General features: G+C 53.5%; 10 protein-coding genes across 10 annotated transcripts; 4 read left to right on the top strand and 6 right to left on the bottom strand.

Annotated features, from left to right (window-relative positions):
- Positions 1 to 352: 352 nt before the first annotated feature.
- CC84DRAFT_596915 (Rho-GTPase-activating protein LRG1) lies at positions 353 to 4,602 on the bottom strand. The gene is made up of 4 exons (XM_018186813.1): positions 4,011 to 4,602; positions 2,550 to 3,885; positions 989 to 2,406; positions 353 to 941 (listed from the first exon to the last, which is right to left on the bottom strand). Exons 1-4 carry the CDS (start codon positions 4,371 to 4,373, stop codon positions 507 to 509), a joined length of 3,552 nt encoding a protein of 1,183 aa, XP_018039266.1. The 5' UTR covers positions 4,374 to 4,602; the 3' UTR covers positions 353 to 506.
- A 900-nt stretch (positions 4,603 to 5,502) lies between these two features.
- On the top strand, positions 5,503 to 6,133 carry CC84DRAFT_1215361 (uncharacterized protein; the record flags this gene model as incomplete). The annotated part of the gene is made up of 3 exons (XM_018182715.1): positions 5,503 to 5,768; positions 5,821 to 6,059; positions 6,114 to 6,133. The coding sequence occupies 3 exons, from the start codon at positions 5,503 to 5,505 to the stop codon at positions 6,131 to 6,133; spliced, it is 525 nt and encodes a 174-aa protein (XP_018039265.1).
- A 324-nt stretch (positions 6,134 to 6,457) lies between these two features.
- On the bottom strand, positions 6,458 to 8,099 carry CC84DRAFT_1085515 (MFS general substrate transporter; the record flags this gene model as incomplete). The annotated part of the gene is made up of 2 exons (XM_018174102.1): positions 6,458 to 7,845; positions 7,892 to 8,099. The coding sequence occupies 2 exons, from the start codon at positions 8,097 to 8,099 to the stop codon at positions 6,458 to 6,460; spliced, it is 1,596 nt and encodes a 531-aa protein (XP_018039264.1).
- A 1,384-nt stretch (positions 8,100 to 9,483) lies between these two features.
- Positions 9,484 to 11,282, bottom strand: CC84DRAFT_1086280 (cytochrome P450 3A30; the record flags this gene model as incomplete). The annotated part of the gene is made up of 2 exons (XM_018174153.1): positions 9,484 to 10,145; positions 10,352 to 11,282. 2 exons carry the CDS (start codon positions 11,280 to 11,282, stop codon positions 9,484 to 9,486), a joined length of 1,593 nt encoding a protein of 530 aa, XP_018039263.1.
- Positions 11,283 to 11,464: 182 nt separating this feature from the next.
- On the bottom strand, positions 11,465 to 12,790 carry CC84DRAFT_596836 (Metallo-hydrolase/oxidoreductase). Its single transcript, XM_018186812.1, has 4 exons — positions 12,453 to 12,790; positions 12,270 to 12,406; positions 11,876 to 12,220; positions 11,465 to 11,831 (listed from the first exon to the last, which is right to left on the bottom strand). Exons 1-4 carry the CDS (start codon positions 12,657 to 12,659, stop codon positions 11,567 to 11,569), a joined length of 954 nt encoding a protein of 317 aa, XP_018039262.1. The 5' UTR covers positions 12,660 to 12,790; the 3' UTR covers positions 11,465 to 11,566.
- A 371-nt stretch (positions 12,791 to 13,161) lies between these two features.
- On the top strand, positions 13,162 to 14,990 carry CC84DRAFT_1087102 (alpha/beta-hydrolase; the record flags this gene model as incomplete). Its single annotated transcript, XM_018174186.1, has 5 exons — positions 13,162 to 13,328; positions 13,378 to 13,674; positions 13,723 to 13,898; positions 13,943 to 14,313; positions 14,364 to 14,990. The coding sequence occupies 5 exons, from the start codon at positions 13,162 to 13,164 to the stop codon at positions 14,988 to 14,990; spliced, it is 1,638 nt and encodes a 545-aa protein (XP_018039261.1).
- A 393-nt stretch (positions 14,991 to 15,383) lies between these two features.
- CC84DRAFT_1048844 (NAD(P)-binding protein) lies at positions 15,384 to 15,866 on the top strand (the record flags this gene model as incomplete). Its single annotated transcript, XM_018173445.1, has 1 exon — positions 15,384 to 15,866. A coding segment is annotated over one exon (483 nt), but the record flags the coding sequence as incomplete, so codon positions are not given.
- A 63-nt stretch (positions 15,867 to 15,929) lies between these two features.
- CC84DRAFT_1240594 (NAD(P)-binding protein) lies at positions 15,930 to 17,343 on the bottom strand. The gene is made up of 2 exons (XM_018184024.1): positions 17,050 to 17,343; positions 15,930 to 17,003 (listed from the first exon to the last, which is right to left on the bottom strand). Exons 1-2 carry the CDS (start codon positions 17,318 to 17,320, stop codon positions 16,324 to 16,326), a joined length of 951 nt encoding a protein of 316 aa, XP_018039259.1. The 5' UTR covers positions 17,321 to 17,343; the 3' UTR covers positions 15,930 to 16,323.
- Positions 17,344 to 17,833: 490 nt separating this feature from the next.
- Positions 17,834 to 18,913, top strand: CC84DRAFT_1240587 (3-hydroxyisobutyrate dehydrogenase-like protein; the record flags this gene model as incomplete). Its single annotated transcript, XM_018184023.1, has 2 exons — positions 17,834 to 18,187; positions 18,245 to 18,913. 2 exons carry the CDS (start codon positions 17,834 to 17,836, stop codon positions 18,851 to 18,853), a joined length of 963 nt encoding a protein of 320 aa, XP_018039258.1. The 3' UTR covers positions 18,854 to 18,913.
- A 60-nt stretch (positions 18,914 to 18,973) lies between these two features.
- CC84DRAFT_1086072 (uncharacterized protein) lies at positions 18,974 to 22,674 on the bottom strand (the record flags this gene model as incomplete). Its single annotated transcript, XM_018174137.1, has 10 exons — positions 18,974 to 19,302; positions 19,358 to 19,705; positions 19,758 to 20,153; positions 20,206 to 20,729; positions 20,891 to 21,107; positions 21,358 to 21,442; positions 21,490 to 21,948; positions 22,000 to 22,318; positions 22,365 to 22,527; positions 22,578 to 22,674. The coding sequence occupies 10 exons, from the start codon at positions 22,672 to 22,674 to the stop codon at positions 18,974 to 18,976; spliced, it is 2,937 nt and encodes a 978-aa protein (XP_018039257.1).
- Positions 22,675 to 22,854: the final 180 nt, after the last annotated feature.

The following is a 22,854-nucleotide window of genomic DNA, read 5'->3' as shown; positions in this document are numbered from 1 at the left end:
CCCATTCGATCCCCGTCCACCACACGACAGACCGCTCCCACTCCGAGCCTGCCTACCCTCGATCATCAAGTGCTCACGCCATCCACCACATGCAATGCTCCAGGCCCCCACAAGTCCAACACCCAACAAGCCACCCCCATGAAGTAAAAGCAACGCCTCAAAGCAAATGGCACCTGGCAGATCGCAGAAAACACACATGGACTTACCCAGAAACGCCCTTTCCAAATGCCTTACACAAGGTTGTATGCTTTACGCCCCCAAGCCCTTCGACGTGCCAAACTCAATCGTTCCTGCGTTCATGAAAGCCGTGCCATGCCGTGACTGATGATGATGCGACGGGACACGAGTATGTATGTGTGCGGTGTGCCCGAGAAAGTGACATGAAGACCAATTTTCCGCTCAGAGATATCTGCCCTCGCTTGGTATCGTTTTGCGAAATAGACGAAATAAAATGAATCGAGACCAGCACCTCCGTACTCCTATTATTGATTAATGCCGTATGTTCATCACCCGGCGCCGGCTGTGCCGAGTGATTGCTTCTGCATTGCCGGTGACCGGTAACTGTGACGATGCGGCGACCCTGTTCGGTGACTCTCAGCTGACCCGGGCGCGGGTTGACTGTATGGGAGATTGGGAGCGCCTAGATCGTATTGCTGTGGTGGGGTACTGTGGTTGTTTGGTCCACCAGCGCCGGGAATATGGCGTACAGAAGATTCACCTGCGAATGCTTGAGGGTTGTGATCCGCTTGTGTAATGTGTGGAGCGTTACGCTGGTCTTTCCTCGACGAGGCACCAGACTGATTGCGCGGGGACATTGCTGGGGCTGCCGATCCTGGTCCCGCCGGGTTTCTGCCGCGTTGTTCCCACTGTCTCATGATGTCCTTAGGAGTCAGTTCGGAGGAGCTGTCATCGTAGAGAAGATCCACAATTTCTTCGGGCACCTACGCCAAATCAGCAATGTCGATAGCACGTACAGGAGAGTACTAACCTCGCAGAACTCATCATTGTTCTCGATCAAATCGAAAACGACTCGCACAGCGCCTTGGTCTACGCTCTTCATTTCCTTTTCGTTGTTCTCTCGCAAGATGTTCGGGGCCATGACTGTGGCAATGTTCCATGTGTCCATCTTGTTACCGGTTTCCTCATCTACAGTGTGGAACGAAGAGACCCAATTGAGGAAACAGAACAACACCTCCATGGTGTCGCGATGCGCCTTAGGTAACAGACAACAGACAAGATGCAACACCTTCATTCGCTGTACCTCGTCGGCCATTTCTGTACAGGTTAGCATACGTTGTGGAACTGTGACAGTGTACGCACCATTTGCTGTCATGAACAAGCGGTATAGCTTGAGTGTTAAAACAGGATCCGGCATTAACCGAAGGAAACGCTTGAGAAGATTCGCCAGAATGACGGGATTCTTTGTGTTCAGGTCCACCTGCTCCACACCCTTCGCATCGATCTCTTCCTCGAGCTCTCGCAGGGCCTTTAGGTTACCATTCTTACGGAAGACACCTTCTATTGACATGTCCATGTTTCTCATGGCGCTGACAGCGTCTTGCAGTAGGGCGGGTACTCGGAGCGTGCCCGGTCCAACACCGTCCGTTGACTCGGCGCCAAACCTCTCCACGAGCCATTCAAGAGACTGCCTGAACGTCGCTTTCTCGGAAACAGGCTTCTCAACGCTTGTCGGTCCCTTCTTAGGCTTATTCTTGTTCTTTCCAAACCCAATCTTGCCCCAGAAGTTGGTTCGCTTCGTCTCGATGAGATCCAAAAGGTCGCCTTGGTTGTACTGATTGTCATCAAGCAAGAGGCCCAGTTGGAGCACCGCGAGGCTCTTGAGTTTGAAGTACTCAAGGGGTGAAAGCTCAGAAAAATAAGTTCGTGGTCGTCCCTCCGGTTGAAGTTGACCTGAAGACATATCACGGCGATGTCCGTTTAAGAGCCTGGCCTGATCTTGTTGACCAAGCAACGCACTGCCACCCGCACGGAATGCATTAGGACGCTGCTCACGCTGCTGCTCTAATGCTGCCATGCGCGCAATGTCGTCCAAGGCAAGCGAGTTGACAGCAAGAGTAGTGCCGTCCACATCGCCGGTCTCGCGTTCTTGCACGATTTGCATCCCACCTTTGCCTTGGCTATCGCCACCTGTTCCCGAGGCCTCTGGGCCATCGATAATCCTGGATTGGCGGGCGCGCTTCATAGTCTGCGAGAGGTGCTTATCAAGCCTCGTAGATCGAAGTCGTTTGATATCGGTCATGGACTGTTCGTAATTCGCGTTAGCAGCCTGAGCGTCAGCCGACGAATGGCCACCAAAAGATTTGGAGCGGGCGTCCTGTCGTAGTTGAGTTGCTTGAAGATCTCCACTGGCATCGCCCAGACGGTGGCCTTGTGAAGAGTCGTAACCTGTCAAGTTCGGATCATCTAAATTTCAGTGAGTGGAGGGAATTCTTTTGCGGCGTGGGGGGCGAGTGCCTGATCATGGGTGTCAAGACTGTATGCTCACAGGTGCTGGTGGGTTGACGACGACTCAACAAAACCTGACTTACCAGAAGTGTGTGGCAGAGCTCCACTGGACCGCAATGTTGCCATTAGGCGAGCGTGGGCAACCTTGAGTAGGTGTACATATTGCCGCAGTTTGGTTACTTGCTGGAATCCGTTCTCTGCATCAGGCTGTGCTGCAGCGCACGCCGGGCAGAAGATCCTCTGTTTTGACTTACTCCAGTAAGCATTCTTGGTGTCACTGCGTAGGTCGGCTCCACAGCCCCTGCAAACCATGCACCCGTAGTTGAACGACATGTTGTCGAGGTGCAAGCACTTGTCCTCAACCTGAGCATCGCATATCGGGCAGGCGTCCGCCCATCGCGGAACAAGCAACAGGGACTCGGCGGCCTGATCTTTCTGCGCCTCTTGCTCCAACCTCTGGTCGAGTGAATTTACTTGCGCAAGGAAATTTGTCAGACCACTCGCACTCCGTGTCTCTCGCTCGAGCTTCAAAGCACCCTGTAGGCAGATGCGGATTAACAGCTTCAGATAGTGGGCTAATCCAGTGACAAGGGATAAGAGCTCTTGCGTAACGCCGAGTCTACGCACACCGGTACCTTGCGATTGCGTCAGAAGCGCGAAGAAGGCCACGACCTTTTTGCATAGCAGTTTTGACTCGCGCGAGTACGTCAGGCCTTTTGGTGTATTTGTGGTAAGCTGTGCGTCAAGGTCGTCCGCGGCATGGAACAGGAGTTCGACATGGACGATGAATTTCTTCGCAGCCATGACACCGTCAACATACGCGCCATTGCTGACGTGGAGGAGCATGTCGGAGATGCAAGTGGCCGACTTCTCCTCGAACGCGGACAGAGTCTTCCAGATCCAGTTGACTTTGGCTTCTATCTCTTCTTCTTGTTTGCGCACTCTATCACGCACCTCGTCCGATGCGTCGGAACCCACGTCCTGCGGGGCCTGGGCTATGGGCTGACCGGTTGAGTGCAAGCGCACGTTCCAGTACTTGTGGATCATGTAGCATTCCGGATGCCAGTGCTGGTTCTGCCCATTACGGAAGATCTCGACAAACTGCTTTAGGATCGACGTTTGGCAGCCGTTGCATCGCTGAGCAAATTTGGTTGAATAGTGGTAGTGGCAGTACACGCTGCCCTCGTGCTCGTAGTAGCTGTCTGACGCACCGAAGACGGTAGGACAGACGGAACAGGTGAAATGCTCGATGTGGTATTTCCGGTCTAACGCCGTGATGTACGAGCCCCGCAAAGCTTGTCCACAGTCAAAGCACAGCAGGTCGAGCCGCTTGAAGTAATCGGTCTCGCAGAGCGGATATTGACCTGGGGGCTTGTCGGGCACGGGGAAGAACTTGGAGGCGACGATTTTACCGCAATCCTGTGTCGTGTCAGCAGATGCATTCAAACGAATAACGCGCAACAGTAGTCGCAGGGTCGAGAGCAGCGACGTGTTGCAGCACCGACTCGCCAGCGGCCCAATTCCGAGGGACAAGGGTTACGTACGTGACATGTAAAGCATTCCAGGTGGTATGTGTCGCCCAATGCGCGAACGAATTGCCCCGTCAAGCCCTCACCACACTTGCCACAGATCTTGCTTCGACCTCGAGGCTTCTCTCGTGCTGGGTCCTGCTGTTGTGGGTCTTGGTTTGTCGGGTCGGTAAGGGAGCGGGAGGGCGGGCCGTTGCCCTTGTGGGGAGACAGCGACTGCGGCGGCGGACTCTGCATGTCGTAGGGGTTCGTGGGCTGCCGCTGGAGGCCGTTCATGCGCGGGTCATAGGCCTGGTATTGCTGCTGCTGGGGTTGCTGCTGCGGGGCGTCGTGGCCTCCCAGCGAAGGCGGGCCGTCGCCGGGAGTTAGTCCACTCATGGCGGCGGTCTGCCAATGCTAGGCGTGTGTGCTGCGATCCCGGAGCGCGCACGTTGTCGAGGGGCCCAGGCGTCGGCGGCGAGGGGCGTGAGGGCGCGCGAGACGGGGCGGTGCGCGCGGCGGCAACGACAGGCGGCGGAGGAATTGCAGAGGGGACAACAGCGTGCGTTGACGTGGGATCAGGGCGCCTCTGCAGCGGTGCTGTTGCTGCGGGAGGAGGGAGGGGAGGGGCGCGGGTGGAGCGCTGAACCGTGCCCAGCGGTGAAGGTTGGCCAGCGCTGCTTGGGGTCGTTCAGGCGCTCGGTCGGCAGCATTCGTCGCAGTCGAGCGGGCAAGGCGGGCGTCGAGGGACGTGGCGGAGAGGAGATGCGAAGGGGACGGGGGCGCTGGGGCGGCTGAAACGGTGACAGGCGGGCAGCAGGAGCAACAAACGGCGCGCGTGAGGAAGAACGGCGGGCATGGGGCGTGTGTTGTATGTACGGGGGCTGCCGCCAAGCTTGTTCGCTCTGGAGAGTCCAGCAGAAGGCTGCGAAATTGCGACGACGATCCACATCACACCGCGAGAGAGACGGCGCTGCTTAACACAGCCCCGGCCACGGCGCACAGCGCGTGTCCGGCGCAGGCTCGCGGCATTACTTGTGCGTGCTGGCCTTGCACGCCGCTACATAAAGTTGACCACCTCACGACGGTGCACCCGCGATGCAGCGATGCATTGGACTATAGCGCCCGCTGCTATTGCCCGCCAGCGCCAGAGCGCGGCGGGGCCTCCCAGGCTGAGCCAGCCAGCCAGAGATCGCCGCGGACCGTCACGTGCAGCGCGACCGCAGGAACCGCACCGCCGACTGCCAGGCGCGAGGGCCGGCGAGATGCGAAGCTGAGCCTCGTCAAGTGCCTGAGTCCTCCGTTGCTCGTCGCTCACCGTCCCCAGACGCCGCATCCACCGCCGCCGCCGCCGCCGAGCTGCTCTGTGCGCGCCCGAAAAGCGCAGCGTCCGGCCCAGCGCCTTCACTGCCTGCCACGCTCTTTCACGTCCGCACGCGCAACCGCGCTCAAAGATCCCTCCGCAACAAAGCCGCCCACTTCCACGCGCACCCGACCGCCGTCCCGCCGCTCCTCCCAACTGCCCGCCATGGAAGACGAGCCGCAAGACGCACCAGCCCACGTGGCCGTCGAGGCGCCCACCTTCAAGGCGCCGCGCATGGTGTCGCGCCCCAAGCCGCAGCAACAGCAGGAGGAGGAGATAGGCTCAGAGCTCAAGCTGGGCGACTTCGAGGGCGAGCAGCCGCTGTCGATATCCGAGGCGCGCGCCGTCGTCACAGCCGTGCACGAGAAGCGGAAAGTGAAGGCTGCTGAAGGCCACGGTGTGCTCGGCGACAGGACGCACAACGACAGCCAGTATGCCCACCTGCGTGCTGTCTAGGGAGAGAGCCTTTGCTGAAGAGCGCAGGTCCATACAGCAGTTCGTCGACTACCTCGAGATGTTCGCGCGCTACAAGGAGCTCAACAACCTGACTGCCATGGGCGGTGTGCTCGACGCAAACCCGCAGTTCTCCATGGCAGAGCGCGCTATGCTCGGCTCCCTCTGCTGCGACACAGCCGACGAGGCGAAGACGCTGATCCCGTCGCTGGCTTCCAAGATGGACGACGAGTCCTTGCAGCCGGTGCTGGACGAGCTGCAGAAATACCGTACGCCTACACCTTCTCCCCCCTTCTTCTGGCCGTGACTAACTTGTGCATCAGAGGATCGCTTAACCATGTGAGCTACCTGCGCGCACGCCGAGAAGCACATCCACTACACAAGTTCGAGGAATGAGACCGCGGCATAAAGGCCGAGAGTTCGAGACGGATTCGCACCAACGACGATACACGGCATCGCGAATGACGGTGACAGCCTCAGGCGGCGAAAATGCATGGTCGGGAGCTCCGGGTTTTGCGATACCAAAGGATAGACCGGCCCTGCTGGGTCGATGTAGCAAAAATTCCATATTCTTCCCGTGAAGGGCATACATTCTCTTTCTGGTCGGAATCGTGCAATTTGTTCATGGTAAATTAATTGTTCATACGTCTATATCACGCTTTTACTCTCACTTCTCCTCGTCATGCTTGCAGCTCCCCATCCTATCCTTCATCCAGCACTTCACGCAGTACACCCCGCTGATAATGAGCCCTAGCCCACTGAGCCCGACCGCCATGTACATAGCGGCCCTATACCCCCTCAGCGTATCCTCCGGCGTTGTCCCCCCGTTCACAACATACACCTCCACCGTCCCCGCGAACCCCAGCCCCAGCGAAATCGAATAGTTCACCACGGTGTTCACCAGACTCGCTGCGATCCCCTGATGCTCTTTGGAAACAGCGTCGGAAAGGATGAGCGTCGCCGCGGGAAACGACATGTCCATGCCCCAGGGCGTGACCACGGTGCAGAAGAAGAACTGGCCCCAGTAGATCTGGTCCACAGGACATGTCATGATGAGTATTGTGCCGATGGTGAAGCAGGACAGCGCAATCATCATCACGGGCGGCGGCCCAACTTTGTGGATTACTAGCCCCGTGACCAGCGCCGCGATACAGCCAGATGGCACGACAGGCGATATCCACGCCGTCGCAAGCAGCGGTGACGCATGTCGCAGCACCTGCGCAAACTGCCATGTGTAATAATACCATATCCCAAAGCAGGCCCAGCCGCAGGCGACGCAGGCCAGCACGAAGGCGACGTCCGTGGAGAGCACGTCGAAGGGAATGAGCGGCGTCTTGGAGACGCGAAGCTCAATGTAGAAGAAGAGCGGGAGGAACAGGAACGACAGGATCAGGCAGACGTAGACGTAGGGTTTGTCCCAGCCGACAAGGGGCGCTTGGTTCCAGGCGAAGTTGAAGAGGACGAGTGCGGCGACGCCGGCGAAGGCGCCAGGGAGGTCGAGGTTGGAGATTTGCTCGCGCGCCGACATGTGCGAGAATTTGGACTTCTTCGGGGGGTCCGGGATCATGAAGAAGCCTGCGGTGGTGAGCATGATCAGGTAGATTGCGCACGCCCAGTATGTCCATGGCCACCAGGCGAGGTTGAAGAGACCGGCGAATGCGCTGCCTATGATGCTGCCCGTTGGTGCGCATGCCCCAAAAATGGCGAAGACCATGTTCTTCCTCTTTCCTGGGGCGTAGGTGGCTCCGAAGATAGCCAGGGCGTTGGGCAGCATGATGGCTGGTCCGATTCCCTGGAATACACGGGCGAAGGTGAAGAGGACGTGATTAGAGTAAGCAGACAACCCTAGGACCATAGACCACAGAGACATCCAGAGAAAGCCGATGAGCAGCATGCGTTTGTATCCGAACACATCACCGAAGCGACCGGAGGGAAGGATGAAGGTTCCTACTGTGAGAGAGTAGCCTGCGATAAGCCATGGCAGCTGTGCGTCTGAGAGACCAAAGTCGTTGCCAATGATGTGAACAATAGTTTGTACATTTCCTAATCCAGCTTCTGTGTTGGTGTTAGAAAAGTTTTCAAGTAGTGGAGGTTGACTTACGCGTCAACAGCTGCGCACTGCAAACAATAGCCACGAAGGTAATCTCTCGTGGCAACGACAGCGTCTCCGCTATCGACTTCGTTCTCGCCAAGTCCATATCATTCCCCTTCTCCACCTCATTTGGCACGGAATCGCCATCGTGCTCTGTGGGCGACAATGACGCGGTGCTGTGACTTCGTGGTTCCTCAGCTAGCTCTTTACCAAACATACTTCCCGACACGTCCTGATCTGCTCGCTTTTCGGATATATATCCCGACATCTTGACTTCACGAAACGACCGCCAACATCTCAGGTATCCTCCACCATCGCGGGCAGCCCGGGCCTTTAATATGGCGAGCCATCGGAGCTATGCACCTTCAAAGCCGGCCCGTTACGTCGTCTGAACTTTTTGTAAGTTAGCGGCAAGCTTAGGTTCCACCGCGGAAGGCGATCCGCGCCTTTAGTCAGATAAGACAGCCGCGCGCAGCTTACACGATGCTTGTGTAAAGCCGCGTCGAGTGGAGTACTAATAACACGGCTCTGGAACCCGCTCATCGTTGCCTGCGACAGCGCAAGGGCGCGGCGTGTGCTGCGTCTTCGTAACGCATGAGTGGACAGGCGCCGTCGGCTAATAACGGCGAACAAGCAAAGCTCGAACTTTTACAGCAGCGAAGTTTGAAACGTTGGGTGGGGGTTGCCGTGGAATCGAGTCAGACAGGAGAAGTTCTAGAAAGGAGGATACCTATATTTTTGACAAGAAGGAACAAACCGAAGGCCATGGCACCTGCCTGACGCGACGACACTCGGCAAATCTGGAAGCATAACATCAACGCAAGGTATCAAAGTATCCTGATTCATAGAGCTCGTCCGTGTACGCATTGCAAAAACCTATTTTCGAGGCCCAATTACCGATGCTTGAATTTTTGTGCAGGCCCCTTGTACGCCAGAACACGCGCGCCGCCTTGATTCCCAATCCGCGCATGGATTCCCATTGCTCAATTCCGAACTTCCGTCCCACTTAGTATCGCAGCATAGATTCCCGACCCTACAAAACCCGTCGCCCGTCAACCAAATCTACTAGGGGAGTGAACTCAAAACTAGAATGGTCTTTGTTGGAGCAGCTACGGCCAGGATTCCGCCACCGCCCGGGCCATTTCTTCTGCCACTCTGAATACTTCCAAACAGTCGTTGGAAATGGTAGCAACCGTTTGGGAATGGTGGTATCCAACGCCTGAAGCGTGTCCAGGTCATGTTGGACGCTACTTATAACGGCGCCATGGAAAAATCGCGACTACAGAAAATTGTGTCCCGTCAAAGTTCGCTGAGGTGTCGAGTCTTGGACAACAGTGCGTGGAGATCAAAGGCGGTTTTTCTGGCGAGAAGGGGAACGAAGCAGGGTTATGGGACGCTTCAATGACTTAATGTGTTGAGGAATTATGTGCGTTGAGATCGTGAAGTCTGGTTCGGCTACCGTGAAAGCTAATGTCGCGTGGTGAAGAGTTGAGGCAACGAGAAGTGGTGGATGTGCGTACCATGACAGGCAGAACAGCGCCATGGCAAGACAGATATAGCTACGATGTTTGATTGGTCGGTCTCAGATATGTTCCTACCCTTCACTTTGTCCTTCTTACTGTCATGGGCATCCCATCAATCGGTTTTGCTTCGAACTTCATGACCGTGAACGCTCGATCTCCAAAGATCGTATCTAGATCCGTCCACCCAAATCTTTGCTTCGTAGGCTTGAGTCCGCTACACTCGAAGTCAAAGTCCCTCACCGTCAGCAGGAGGGTGACTTTCATCTCCTCCATCGCCATCGTCTGTCCTAAACACGCCCTCTGCCCACGCTCAAACGGCCGCCATGCGTTCCGCGGCACCTCGTTGCGAGTAAAACGGTCTGGGTCAAATTTTGTAGGATTGGGATAAATTCTGGGATCATAATGCATGGTGTGCTGCACGCCAGTGACAAGCTGACCTCTAGTGGTAAGCTGTTGGCCTTTGTAAGTTAGGAAGCCTGTGGCATCTTCTCCGCGGGCTGAATTGCCGATGGGAAACAGGCGGAGAACTTCTTTGATCACGTTCGTTGTGTATTCGAGCTCGTTGAGCCTATTCGGTTCTGTTTGAAGCAGATCGTAGGTGGCCTCAATACCAGGGCAGAAGACAGTATCATGCTCGCCTCGTAGTTTTTGAAGGACCTGCGGGTTGACGGAGAGCAGTGCGTAGGCGAATGAGAGTGTACCTGTCGTGGTACCGGATCCGGCTAGCAGAAGGGTGCGTACTTGACCCCAAGTCAGAGAGAAAATCTACGTGCGCAGTGACCGACAAAAAAAGTTGGACTTTCGTAGCTGTGAGAATCCAGAGCAAACTATGCAATGATAGGTTTACAACCGTATCATACAAAGAGGTCCTACAGGATGAGGTGTGCACAGAAGGTCCAGCTTTTTGTGCCAGCCACTGTGGTGTAACTCGGTGAGCATTGCTTACCTTGTGAAATTGCCATATGCATGAAGGTCGGGTCAAGAGCCTCTTTCTGCGCCTTTCGTACCTCGAGCAGGTGCTCTCGCAGTATGAGGTCCACCGTGCATAAGCCTCGCTTTTGACTGACATCTGCATTATCCCGTTGGAGTTTTTCGTAGCGAACACGAATCATATCTGCCAGCTGAGCTTCCAACTCGCCATTCAATCCACTTAGCCTCCGCCGAGCCAAGAAGCTTCCAACAGGGTTCCATGATTGCATTATATATACGTTCTCTTTGCACGCTGCATGGAATTTTGCAAGCATCGGAGTTTCCTTGCGCTGTGCATCGAGCGACTCCTCGAAAATCGATCTGGCAACAGTATTGAGCACGAGATTTTGGAGGACTTTCTCAAGTTCAAACACCTCGCCACTCGAGGCCATCTCTCGCAAGATTGATCGGAATACCATGACCTCTTCCGCCATCATACCGGCCATGTTCCTTTGATGTGACACCGAAAAAGCAGGAGCGACCATGTTGTGGGCAGCTTTCCACGCCGGCCCATCTGCTGTTGCTATGTTGCCTGTTCCTAAGACGGCATCCATGGAATTGACTGCCGCGATATGTTTTGGGTGATTCTTCAAGACTGTGAATTGGTTCGCTAAATCCGGATCTGTGACAATCAATTGCGATGGGCCAGCTGGCCATAAATCCAGATACCATGCTCCGGGCATGTCGTACTTTTGCGAGATTGTCGTGATGACTTGCTGATAGTGTGCACCACTAGGGAGAAGACTCATTGACTCCCCCATGAGTTTCAAGTGGCCCCACAGAAAACTGTGCGGTGGTGTAGGCACATTGCGGTAGAAGCGTCTGTGAAGATGCAGCTTGGCAAAGAAGTACCCCAGCGAAGCGATCAAACCGGAACAAAAGAGCGTGAGCCATGACGGTATCGTCATTGCTATTGATAAAGAGTGCAGATGCAAGGAAGACGAAGAGGAAAGGGGACGTAGATTGATGTTTATACGGCATGGACGCATCAGCGCTACGCTAGTTCTGCCGTGTTGGGCGTAGCTCACTTCATAGCGGGCAATGTAAGCTCCGAGATGTTTTCTCCAGGATTAGGCAGGCAACGTACAACGCCAAACATCGCGAGTACAGGTCTGCTTCGAGTCGTGCCTGCCTTCCGCGTACTTCCTGGGCACCCGTCACTCCCATCCCAACTACAATGCCACATATCCTATTAGGCTACCTCTTCTTTTGGTATTCGCTCTCTAGCCGCGACTTGCATATGCGGATCGAGTAGGCCTAGAAGCACCTTATCAGACCCTCTTTTCAGCCATTCGGCATCGTGTGCCAATGCTACGTGGAAGCCATGCTCTTTTTCCAGCACTCGGATCTTTGAGATTGTGTCTTTGGCGGCCTCAATATCGGCATGAAGCGACATCGTGCCTTGCCGGTGCGGCACGCAGAACTGCGCGATCTCATGGGTTCCATCGAGGATGCCCCTGGTTCTGTCAGTACGGGGACAGTACGTTCTGGGGAGGCGCACCTTGAGTGGCAGCAGTCGCTGCCTAGCAGGACCCAGTCGCCGCTCTCTAATCGTGCCGCTGCACATAAATTCCCAGGCATGTGCCCAGGCGCTTGAATTACCCAAAAGCTGCCGTCGCCGAAGAAATCCATTGCCTTTTGGAATGGCCCGAACGGAGCCCACGGACCACCAAGCTCTTCAGCTCGTTCAGTCGCTCGCTCAGGGTCGAAGAACCTTCCATCCCATTGCGCCATTGGGTCTGCAAGATGTCCTGGTGCACACCCTGCTTTTGTACCGGGCCCGAAGTATGCCGTTACATTCGAAAACGCATCTCGAACTGGTCGACAATGGTCCCAGTGCGCGTGACTACAAGATATTAGCAACGTGATCAAGCTTGGGGTCTGACGTTGCGCACCTGAAGATTATCGTTTTAATCTGGGCAGACGATACACCTCTCTCGCTCAGCTGCTGTACTATGCTCTTTCTTGGACCTGCAGGATTCACATAATCCAGCATGAACTTGTTGACCCAAGGCGTGTACAATGAGCGATCCTACCGTTTGTGAGCATATCACGTCTTCTACGGCGCATAAGCCTACCTCATCGAGTCCGAGATCCCACACAATGTGTTCATCGCCATGTGAGATGCAGAAGGCCCAATTATACATTCGAAATTTGGCATTGCTGACATCTGCATGCAGCTTATCTGTGTCTGCGATGAAGCTGCCGCCATCCAAAAGCGACAGGCCGACGAACGCCGTAGACAGCGGTATAGGGCTCGCGGGCATCTCTGCTACTTGGTGCATGCGCTACAAGGCCACTGAGTTGTCAAGCTCCAGTATAAGTACAACGGAATATGTTAAACGGCGGGCTCCACATATTGCACTATGCCTTTGCAGGGCAAGTGCAGCCTAGTTAGATCCTTGTCTCTAAATGCAGGCATGCCGCGTATCGCCTCAGCCTCCTCAACTGACACGACTACGATCCTTTTCTAGGCTCGGTCGAACCGATCATCGTCCGCGGTAAAATCACTCATACCTCATCGCAGATGTGAAAGAACGGACCTTTCAAAGAGCTCTCCCCACATCATCCCAAACCAGCAAACGGCCCGCATTATCGACTAGTCTTTAGCCCCACCTACTCGCGACATAGCGGGGTAGCTGTTTGCGACAGATCAGCACTTTATCTCCCAACTCATTACGCTCTTTTGAGATGCATACATCTTTTGACTAGAATCGGTTCATTAGCATTTGTTTTCTTGTCGTTGGAACCGTTACACAATACTGGTAAACTTCCTTCCTCGTTCAAATGAGGACCGCGTACAAACACAAGGATCTTGGCGAGGTTCATGGAAACAGCAACGATGGTGTGGTCCAATTCTTAGGCCTCAAATACGCTTCATTGAAGAACCGGTTTGCAGCTCCATCGCTGCTAACCGACTATAGCTCTGGACAGATAGATGCCACCAAATTTGGGTACACACTATGCCTACCATACTGATAGACCGTCACTCATATGTACTAGACCTCCTCCTGTCTCACCTGTAGGCGCCATAAACAACGAATTCGGCTTTATACAAAAAGAACTGCCGTTGCCTCCAGACGTTCCTAGTCACTCGGACATTGAAGGTCTGAATTTAAATATCACCGTTCCAAGAGGCAAGAATGGTGATATCGACAACAACGCAAAGCTTCCAGTGCACGTTTTTGTGCATGGGGGCGGCTTTGCTGTGGGCTCGAGCTGGTATCCCCACTACGATCCGGCGCCACTCGTCCGAATATCTATCGAAAAGGGCAAGCCCATTATCGGTGTGACTATCAAGTATGTAAATATACAAAACAAGGTCTCATGGTCACTAATGGCTACCAGCTACCGCCTTGGCGTTACTGGGTTCATGACCTCGAAGGAACTTCGAAGCGCCGGTTACAAAGCCAACAATGGTTTCCATGACCAACGTACCGCCCTACAGTGGGTACGAAGATATATCGGTGGTTTTGGCGGCGATCCAGAAGAGATCACAGTTTCTGGAGAAAGTGCCGGTGGCTGTATGTACCTTCGAACGACCAGCGGCAAGAGCTTACGATGACAGTTTCTGCCCTCATGCTACTTACCTCGGGAGAACCCCTTGTTAAACGAGTTTTGAGCACGGGGGGTGCTGTACTTTTATTCAAGCCAATCCCAGAGGCTGTAACAGAAATGTCTTACTCAAAGATCATTGAAGCGTTTGGGTTGAAGGATAAGTCGCCGGAAGAGCGTGTACAAGCGTTGCTTTCTCTCCCAATTGATGACCTTTGGCAGAAGGTTCCACCTGGAACACCGCTAATTCCGTCAGTCGACAATGACACTGTGCCTGGTGTTGCGACTTTTCCTGGAGTGTCTTCTCAATCAGAAGACCCAACGTTTCCACTCCCCGGTCGAAAATGGTGTTCCGCAGTGATGATAGGCGATTCGAAGCTTGACGTCAGTACTTGTCCCTCCAGCGTATAAAAGAGTACTAATAAATCCACCAGGGAAACATCCTTGCGTACATGGGTCTCGATGCAAAGCTGCCAAATATCGCAGCGCAGTTCATCGAGTCAGTCAACGGAACATTGTCGGACCATCCTGACGCAATTTCGACTCTGCTTTCGGCCTACAATATCACACCCTCGAGTAAGGATAACGAGGCACTCCTCTCCATCCTTCGTTTCGGCACAGAAATCAGCTTCTACGCGCCTTCTCTTGCCTTCGCAAAGGGCTGGCCGCGAACAAAAGACAACAAGTTCTTTCTCTACCACTTCAACGAAGGCATTCCGTGGGACGGCAAGTTCAAAGGCGAAGCAGGTCACATTCTCGACGTTGCGTTTCTTTTTCAAAACTACAACGAGCACCTGAGCGACAAACAAAAGGAGGTTGCACGCGCATACGGTGAAGATATTATTGAGTTCATCAACGGCAATGATCCATGGCCGCCCGTCGAGGGCGAGCAGTATGGGGCAAGGGTCTACGGGCCAAGCAGTGAGGGCATTACAGCACAGTACGTCGCATCAGGCAACCCCGCGGAGGTCGGAAGGCATGACCGCGTGCTCAAGCTGGGCGAGCAAATCGGCTTTGATCTGGTCATGGATGTGTTCCAGAACTTCGCGTTTGGTCGATAGTCAGTGATACATAGAAATCGGAATTGAGAAACCGATTGCCGTTTTCAGTTCCGGCAGGCTAGCCTCATCTATTTCTAGTGAGGGGCAATTTGTGAGGGGTGAAGTGGACGTTCTCCCCGCCCTATGTTGCGTGTGGGGTGCGGGGAACTCCAACAATCAACAAAATCGTTGGTCACGCAGCATGGCGACAGCATCAACCCCTGTAGATTGTGTGCTGCAAAGCTTCTGTTGATATGGTTCACGTGCAATTCAATTCGGAGCTTCTTAGCACCCTCAATGGAAAGGTCGTGGTGCTCACAGGAGGAGCGACAGGAATTGGGAGAGCTGCAGTAACACAGTTTGTTGGCAAGCAATATCTATTACATTTATGAAGCTTTGTTGTCAGCTGACTTTATTACAGAAGCAGGGTGCAAAGTTGTCTTCGGCGATGTCAATGAACCAGCAGCGCGCGACCTTGTGTCTACTCTCGGTGACGCCGTTCGATTCCAACACTGCAACACATCATCCTACCGCTCCCAGCTCGATCTTTTCGCTTTAGCAGAGGATGTCTACGGCAAGATAGATGTCGTCGTTGCCAACGCCGGAGTGGCGAATCATAAAGATATTTTCGACCCAAGCTCAGACATTTCTGTCGAGCCCAGCATGACGGAGGTGGATATCAATCTGAAGGGCGCGATTTTCACTGCGAGAATCGGAATGCACTACCTTAGGAAGATTGGAGGTGGTGATCTCGTTCTTGTCAGCTCAATCGCAGGCTTTAAGGAGTGCGGAGGGTTAGCACCGTATACCGCTAGCAAACATGGTGTGTTAGGACTTATGCGCGGTTTGCATATCGTTGCTATTGAAGAGAACATACGAATCAACGTCATATGCCCGTGGATGACAAGTAAGTCTAGTCTTCTGATTATTACTCATTGCAAAATGATTCTAATAAGCATGCAGAGACCAAGCTTGTTAAAGGTATCGAGACCGGCTGGCGCGAACTTGGCCTCCCCGAGAACGAACCCGAAGATGTTGCAAGAAGCATAGTCCTCTGTGCATCTGCTAATCGAAGCGAAGAAGGCGAAACCCATACTGGAGCTAAAATGCCTTTTGCGGGTAAGATACTGTGGATCGCGGGTGGGCAATCTTATGAGATCGAGGATGCAATACAAAGTCTTGAGCCTCAATGGCTAGGCGAAGAGAACAGCAAGGTACTTGCGAAAGGGCAAGCTTTCCTTGCAGGTCAGGGCACAAGCTGGGATGCAGATAAGCTTGAACAAAAAACGCCATAATTCTGAGCCAATCAATACCATTATTCTGTTCATCGCTCTGGCAAACAACACATCCGCTTTCATTTGCTTCCACCTTCCACGCTATCCAAAGTCAAATACGCAGGCGCTGGCTTGTCCTCACTGATGTCACCCCATGCACTCCAATGCTTCCCAACCAGCTTCTCATTCTCCACTTCATCTGCGATCGCGATCGCCATGTCTGCAACGCTGATCCCGGTCAATCTCCCCTCGAAGATACTATCCTCCTGCTCTTCCCCGACTAAGACCATGTCATCAATGCTTATTTCATACTTTCCGGTCCGCACCCCAGGTCTATATAGCGCAGAAGGAGATACAAACGACCACTTGAAAGACGTGTTGCCATCGAAGAACATAAACGCGGTGCGCCCAGCTTTGATGAAGTCTGTCGCACGATCTTTCCCCTTGACAGATGATTCATATTCCTTGATGACTTTCTGGTGCTCGGCCGTAGCGCGTCCTCTCTGCTCTGCGAATCGTGCGTCGCGATATGCGCGGAGAGCGGTACCCATAATCCCCAAACGCTCTTCCATGTACACGATATGCGCTTCGGAAGTTGCTATGGCACGTCGGTAGGCCATGAAGAAGTCAGGATGGTCGACGCAGCACTCAGGTGTGCCTGGAACGTGGAGCGACCCGGCGCCGCCGACGAAGAGAAAGTACTTGACGTTCGACTGCTTAACCGCGAGAACGATCTTGCGGGCCGTCTCGAGAAATGGCACTACTTCTTTCAGATGGGCGTTCATGGGAGGTAGTAGAGTGCTCACTGTAAACCAATGCATCTGCGCCCCCGGTGTGCGGGCCATACTCAGATACCAGTACGTCAATGCCTTCAAAGTGCTTTGCGAGCTCGGAGAAGGAGATTGCGTCGATGTCGACAGACCGTGGAGAGTAGCGCTCGTGCGAACCAAGCTTCTCAGGGCTACGGGATATCCCAATGACACTGTGACCGCGGTTCAGGAGTTCTACACAGAGGTAGGAGCCTCCAAACCCTGCTGGGCCAATGACTCCTACTCTGAGCGGCTTGGAAGGTGCCATATCCGCAGTTTGGGTTAGCTCTGTGTTAGCAGAGTTGCAAGCGTATAAGCCTGGCAAAGGAATAGGCCTCAAGCACTTGGGATAAAGAGAGATATGAGGCCTGGTATGTTGCTTCCTTTGAGGGTGGATCAGAGGCGGACGTTTGTTGTTCCTCTGCGATCAGCAGTTGCTTGTAGAGACTAGTGGCGTGGCCGAGGGTCATATCGTTACGGCAAACTTACCGTCTTCGACCTAGTTCCAGCTGTGGATTGGACGTTTGGGGTGAATATGGGGAGTGAGGGGAAGATGTGGGGCACCGGGTCGATCACAAACAGGGACTAGTTGCCTCACGAGAGGATACTACTCCACGCTGTACACAGTAGACAAATCGCTATTGCGTCTTTATCTTGCTCTCTGTGCTCTTGAAACCTTATACTTAGAAAATGGCGGACAATTATGCTTTCATTGGTAAGTCCATCAGCTGGACCTTTCACGATTCTGACGCCTTTAGGCCTTGGAGCAATGGGCTACGCAATGGCCTCAAATATAAGAAAAAAGATGCAAGCATCAACAATACTATACATAAATGACATCAATGCTTCTGCCTGCAAGCGCTTCCAAGACGAGTACCGCAAGCATGGGCCAATAGAGATTGTGTCGACCGCACGCGAAGCAGCAGAAAATGCAAAAGTAGTCATATCAATTGTGCCCGGTGCAAAAGACGTGCAAAAAGTCTACTTGGATGAGACAGATGGAGTGATAGCTGCCAGGAAAGATGAAGAAAGGGTGTTGTGCGAATGTAGCACGATTGACGTGAGGAGCACGCGAGAAGTCGGTGAAAAGTTAAAGGAACGAGGATTAGGAACATACGTGGACACACCCGTCTCTGTAAGTACAGACATTAACAATGGCGAATATATCCATAACGCTGACACTCACTCCTAGGGCGGCGTCCCAGCAGCAGAGCGAGGCGACCTTTCCATGCTCATCGGCCATCCCAAACCCTCCGAGGCTAATACTTCATCCAAGCGCCTCGAAACCGCCCTCTCAATGATGGGCTCTCCTTCAAAGTTCTTCTACCTCTCCTCCCTCGGCGCCGGACTGACTGCAAAAATCTCGAACAACTACTTGTCCGGCACTATCCTGCTGGCAACTGCAGAAGCCCTCGCGATCGGCGTCGCCCAGGGCCTCGACCCCAAGGACCTCTACTCTGTGATACGCGCGTCTACAGGCCAGTCTTGGATGTGCGACCACGTCATGCCAATACCAAATGTGACGGATAGCTGGGTGCCGAGTAATAGCGGGTACAAGCCGGGTTTCAAGACGCAGATGATGCTGAAGGACTTAGGACTTGGGATCGAGAGCGCGAAACAGGTGGGGCTGAACCCTGTCATGGCGGAGGCGGCATTGGAGGTTTGGGAGAGTGCGAGCAAGGACGAAAGGTGTTTCGATCGAGACGGGAGTAGTGTTTACTTGCACATTGGAGGGCAGTTGCCAAAAGGGTATGAGGACAAAGGCAAGAAAAGCGATGATGGATCGTGGCAATTTGAGTAGGAAGTTACCGAGTGATGAAGTATGAGGATATTGTTCATTCTATGCAGACCCCTATAGCGCCAAATGCTAAGCTCAAAGCCCAATGCTGATATCAACAAGTAAATGAATGCGGAAGAGAGTCTATATTTCCATCTCCTTCAAGTCCTCAGCCACCTTGAAAGGTGCCTCGGTCTTCGCCTTAACCTCGTCAACAGTGACACCCTTTGCGACTTCTTTCAGAGTGAGCCCTTCGGTAGGGCTGACATCGAAGACAGCAAGGTCAGTGATGATGGTCGATACGCACTTCTGGCCGGTAAGCGGGAAAGTGCATTGCTTGAGGATCTTGGGGTTTCCCTTCTTGTCGGTGTGCTCCATGGTGATGACAACCTTTGTCTGCGAGGGGTTGGCGACGAGGTCCATGGCACCGCCAATGCCTTTGACCTTTCCTGGAAGCATGAAGTTGGCAAGGTCTATACCACGTCAGTAAGAGTGCTTATTTGTGTGACTGGTATGTGATTCACTTACCTCCATAAGTGTTCACCTGCATAGCTCCGAGCATGGCGACGTCGATCCTGCCTGATCTGATCATGCCGAATGATTCGTGGCTGCCAAATGTCGAGGCACCCTTGATCAAAGTGACAGTTTCCTTGCCAGCGTTAATCAGGTCCGGGTCCTCCTCTCCAGGCTTAGGGTATCCGCCCATTCCAAGGATTCCGTTCTCCGACTCCAAAACGATCTCGACACCCTTAGGAAGGAAAGCAGGTGCTGCGAGGGGCATGCCGATACCGAGATTGACATACATTCCATCCTTGAGTTCCTGTGCCGCCCGTTTGATGATACGCTCGCGTTTCTGGGATGCTTCAGAGGAGCCTGCTCATATGTTAATTACTGAAAGGTCATGTGCAAAGCAGTAGATTGCACTTACCCTCAAGGATTGCACGTTTCTGCTCTTCGGGGTCCTTGTAATGTACCAGGCGCTCAATCTTCTTCTCTTCCGTACTCTTAATGACCCTCTTGACGTAGATACCCTGCAGATGAATTTCTTCCGGTGCAATGACTCCATCCTCGACAATCTCATCAGCTTCAACGATCGTCATCTTAGCGTTCTTTCCCATAGCTTCGTTGAAGTTGTTCTGTGCTTTGCGGAAAGTGCAGTTGCCGAGACGGTCCGCTTTCGCGACCTTCACGAACGCGTAGTCTCCGAAGATGGCCTCTTCCATCACGTATGCTTTGCCGTTGAATTCGCGTGTCTCTTTGGGAGGCGCCATCTTTGCGATCGTTCCATCTGTGTTGTACTGAACGGGGAGCTCGCCGGTTTGCACTGCAGAAACCAATCAGCATTCGCGCCGCGAGTTCTTCGTAGATCGACTTACCTATTGTTCCGTAGGCCGCGGGCGTATAGAAAGCCGGTACACCTGCCGCTCCTGCCGCGCACTTTTCGGCAATCGTTCCTTGCGGCGTCAACTCCAATGCCAACTGTCCCTTCAAGTACATCTGTTCGAATGTTTTGTTGTCTCCAATGTAACTGGCGATCATCTTCCCGACCTGCTTGGTGTCCAGCCATTGGCCAAGTCCTACGCCAGGCATGCCCGCATTGTTGCTCACAACCGTAAAGTTCTTGAGATCTGAACGGTCGCGCACAGCATTGATGAGTGTGTTTGGCACGCCAGAAAATCCGAAACCTCCAACAAGAACAGTCGTATCCGATTTCATGTCCTTGATGGCTTCTTGCGCGGAAGGATAGATCTTGTTGATCGCAGCGCGAGTGGCAGTGTTGGAAAAGAAGCGAAGGGCAGGCGCACTGCGGCGCGCCGCGAAAAGGAACGTTCGTTGCATCTTGGAATGTGTCGTGTGTGGAAACTGCCCCAACGTAATGCTCTGCCGCTGTCGCTCGAAGCTCTCCAATACACCTCTAGGGGATGTAAATGTTCTATGGAAAGCAATATACAGCCAGAAAGTTATCCGTAAGCTACAATGACCTTGACTCCAGCTCCACGTGGCTCCGCAATGTTCAATACGCAAAGGAAATGTGGGAATGTGGGATGTAAAGGCTGCGACTGCAGACCGATTGCGTTCCCCACACGACTTTTGAGAGCTTGCATATCGACACTAAACGCAATCAGGCGTACCGAAGCACATGCCGTGCCGGCGCCGGTGGAGGTTCGGGGTCGCCAAGGACTCCACACTTGCGGCGGAAGAGAACTTATCCGCCATTTTGCCCGCGGAAAAGCGTTTCGATTCTGCTTCCAGGCCTCTAAAGGCCCGGAAGGCTTCGCTACGGATACATTTCCCAGGATTGTCAAAGGATCACACTCCGGAAAATGCAGAGACTGCTATCGCAGGTAGCCATCCTACCCGTGGATCTGTACACCCCTGGACATTTCCAGCCCACGTGACGTCCATCTGCCCCAGCGGGTAAAGCACCCAACAATGCTCCGACAGCAACCCTAGTACAGATCATGCACGATCTTTTTCACTAGATACAGAATCAGCCTCATTCTCAAAAATAAGTCGTTTCCACTTACAGTTTGCAAAGTCCTTGTGCTCTTTACTATGCAATGCACGCGAGGCAATGGCCTCTTCCTCCGCATCGCCGGTTGGAACGTTATACTGCACGTGGTTAGCCGTATCAAGGCGGAAAAGTCGATCTTACTTACAGCAGTCAGCGTGGTCTTATGCCCTAAAGCTTCGACCAACTCGGCAATCGCATCCGCCACTATATGGGAATCTTTCTCGTCACTTCCGGTGCTCTGCTTGCCGATATACGGAATGATTCTTGCAATCTGTTTCGCTTCTTCCGGATTGTTGGCCTTGAAATGTACTGTGGGCGCTAGACTGAGACAGCTGGTAATACCATGTGGTATCGAGTAGGTTGCGCCGATCGCATGGCCGATGCTGTGGCTGAGACCTACGCCACCGGTGTAGAGGAACGGAAATAGTGAAGCATAACATGCGAGGAAAAGCTTCGTACGGACGTCAGCATCCTCTGGATTCGATTTTGATTGCGGTAGATAGGTGAACAGATCTTTGATGGCCTCGAGGCACATGCGTTTGGTGGGGATCTCGGATGCAAGTGGATGGTACATGAGCTCGACAGCGTGGTCCAACGATCGAATCTAGATTTCGGTCAATTGACGAGTCGGGGTTGCAGGTTCGACGAGTCTTACTCCAGTGCTTGTCCACAAGGTCAACGGCGTATGCAGAGCGATCTCGCCATCGTATACCACCGCTTTAGGAACAAGCTCGGGATCGCTCACAGCAATCTTGTGCTTTTCTTCAGTTGTAAAGCCAGCGTTCTGAGTAGTTTCTGCAACGCTCAGAGTGGTAGGTACTGCAATACTCGGTATCCATTTGCCAGTCTCTTGGTGGATGTTGTATGCAATCGCCTTCGCGGAATCAATCGGAGAACCACCTCCTATCGAGATCAATACATCACACCCAGACTTGGCCATCAGAGCAGTCGCTTCGCGGATATCGCCAATCGGGCTACCGCAATTAGCGCGTCAAACTCAGAAGGCTCAGTTATACTCACGCATGTTGACCGATCTTGCTGAAAGTGCCGCCGTGCACCGATCCTAGACTTTGCTCAATTTCCTTGATTACTGGTGTCTTTTCGTAAAGGGAGCGACCAGTAATGATGAAAGCTTTGGAGCCGCCGAGCTCTGACACCACATCTGCAAGCTGTTTGCTGGTTCCTAGATAAGACAACTTAGTATATGTCCAAGTCGAAAGCAGTTCACCGTACCTGCACCGTAGATGAGGAGCTTGACGGGCGAGGCTCGATACGCTCCCTTAAGCGAGGAGTCGATGCTTCCGTTCTGATACTTGCTCGGCAGGGTCATCATGTAGTTTTTTTTATGTTGTTTCAGCGAATTGTACAGCAGAAGCGGTTCTTTTCCGCCTTTGCTTGAGCAAGAGCCTCGTTGTTGTGATTCGTCATCGAGGGGTAGCTCCGGTCCCGCCCCACATCCTTGCTGCTGCCCCGCCACGTCTGTTGTGTTGCGGCTGCGGAGCGGCAATTT

This window comes from Paraphaeosphaeria sporulosa (genome assembly GCF_001642045.1).
Source record: "Paraphaeosphaeria sporulosa strain AP3s5-JAC2a unplaced genomic scaffold CC84scaffold_3, whole genome shotgun sequence".
In the NCBI taxonomy this organism is placed as follows: domain Eukaryota; kingdom Fungi; phylum Ascomycota; class Dothideomycetes; order Pleosporales; family Didymosphaeriaceae; genus Paraphaeosphaeria; species Paraphaeosphaeria sporulosa.
Note: the sequence above shows the minus strand (reverse complement) of the source record. Positions and strands in the feature narration are given on the sequence as shown.

Bases quoted from the DNA above. Each gene is read 5' to 3' on its own strand.
- CC84DRAFT_596915 (XM_018186813.1), bottom strand. From the start codon at position 4,373: ATGAGTGGACTAACTCCCGGCGACGGCCCGCCTTCGCTGGGAGGCCAC. The intron at 2,407-2,549 runs GTAAGTCAGGTT...CGAACTTGACAG, and splicing joins AGCTCTGCCACACACTTCTG to GTTACGACTCTTCACAAGGC. The intron at 942-988 runs GTTAGTACTCTC...GATTTGGCGTAG, and splicing joins ACAATGATGAGTTCTGCGAG to GTGCCCGAAGAAATTGTGGA.
- CC84DRAFT_596836 (XM_018186812.1), bottom strand. From the start codon at position 12,659: ATGCACCAAGTAGCAGAGATGCCCGCGAGCCCTATACCGCTGTCTACG. The intron at 12,221-12,269 runs GTGCGCAACGTC...AATATCTTGTAG, and splicing joins ATTAAAACGATAATCTTCAG to TCACGCGCACTGGGACCATT. The intron at 11,832-11,875 runs GTGCGCCTCCCC...TGACAGAACCAG, and splicing joins AGCGACTGCTGCCACTCAAG to GGGCATCCTCGATGGAACCC.
- CC84DRAFT_1240594 (XM_018184024.1), bottom strand. From the start codon at position 17,320: ATGGCACCTTCCAAGCCGCTCAGAGTAGGAGTCATTGGCCCAGCAGGG. The intron at 17,004-17,049 runs GTGAGCACTCTA...TGAAAGAAGTAG, and splicing joins CGCAGATGCATTGGTTTACA to TGCCATTTCTCGAGACGGCC.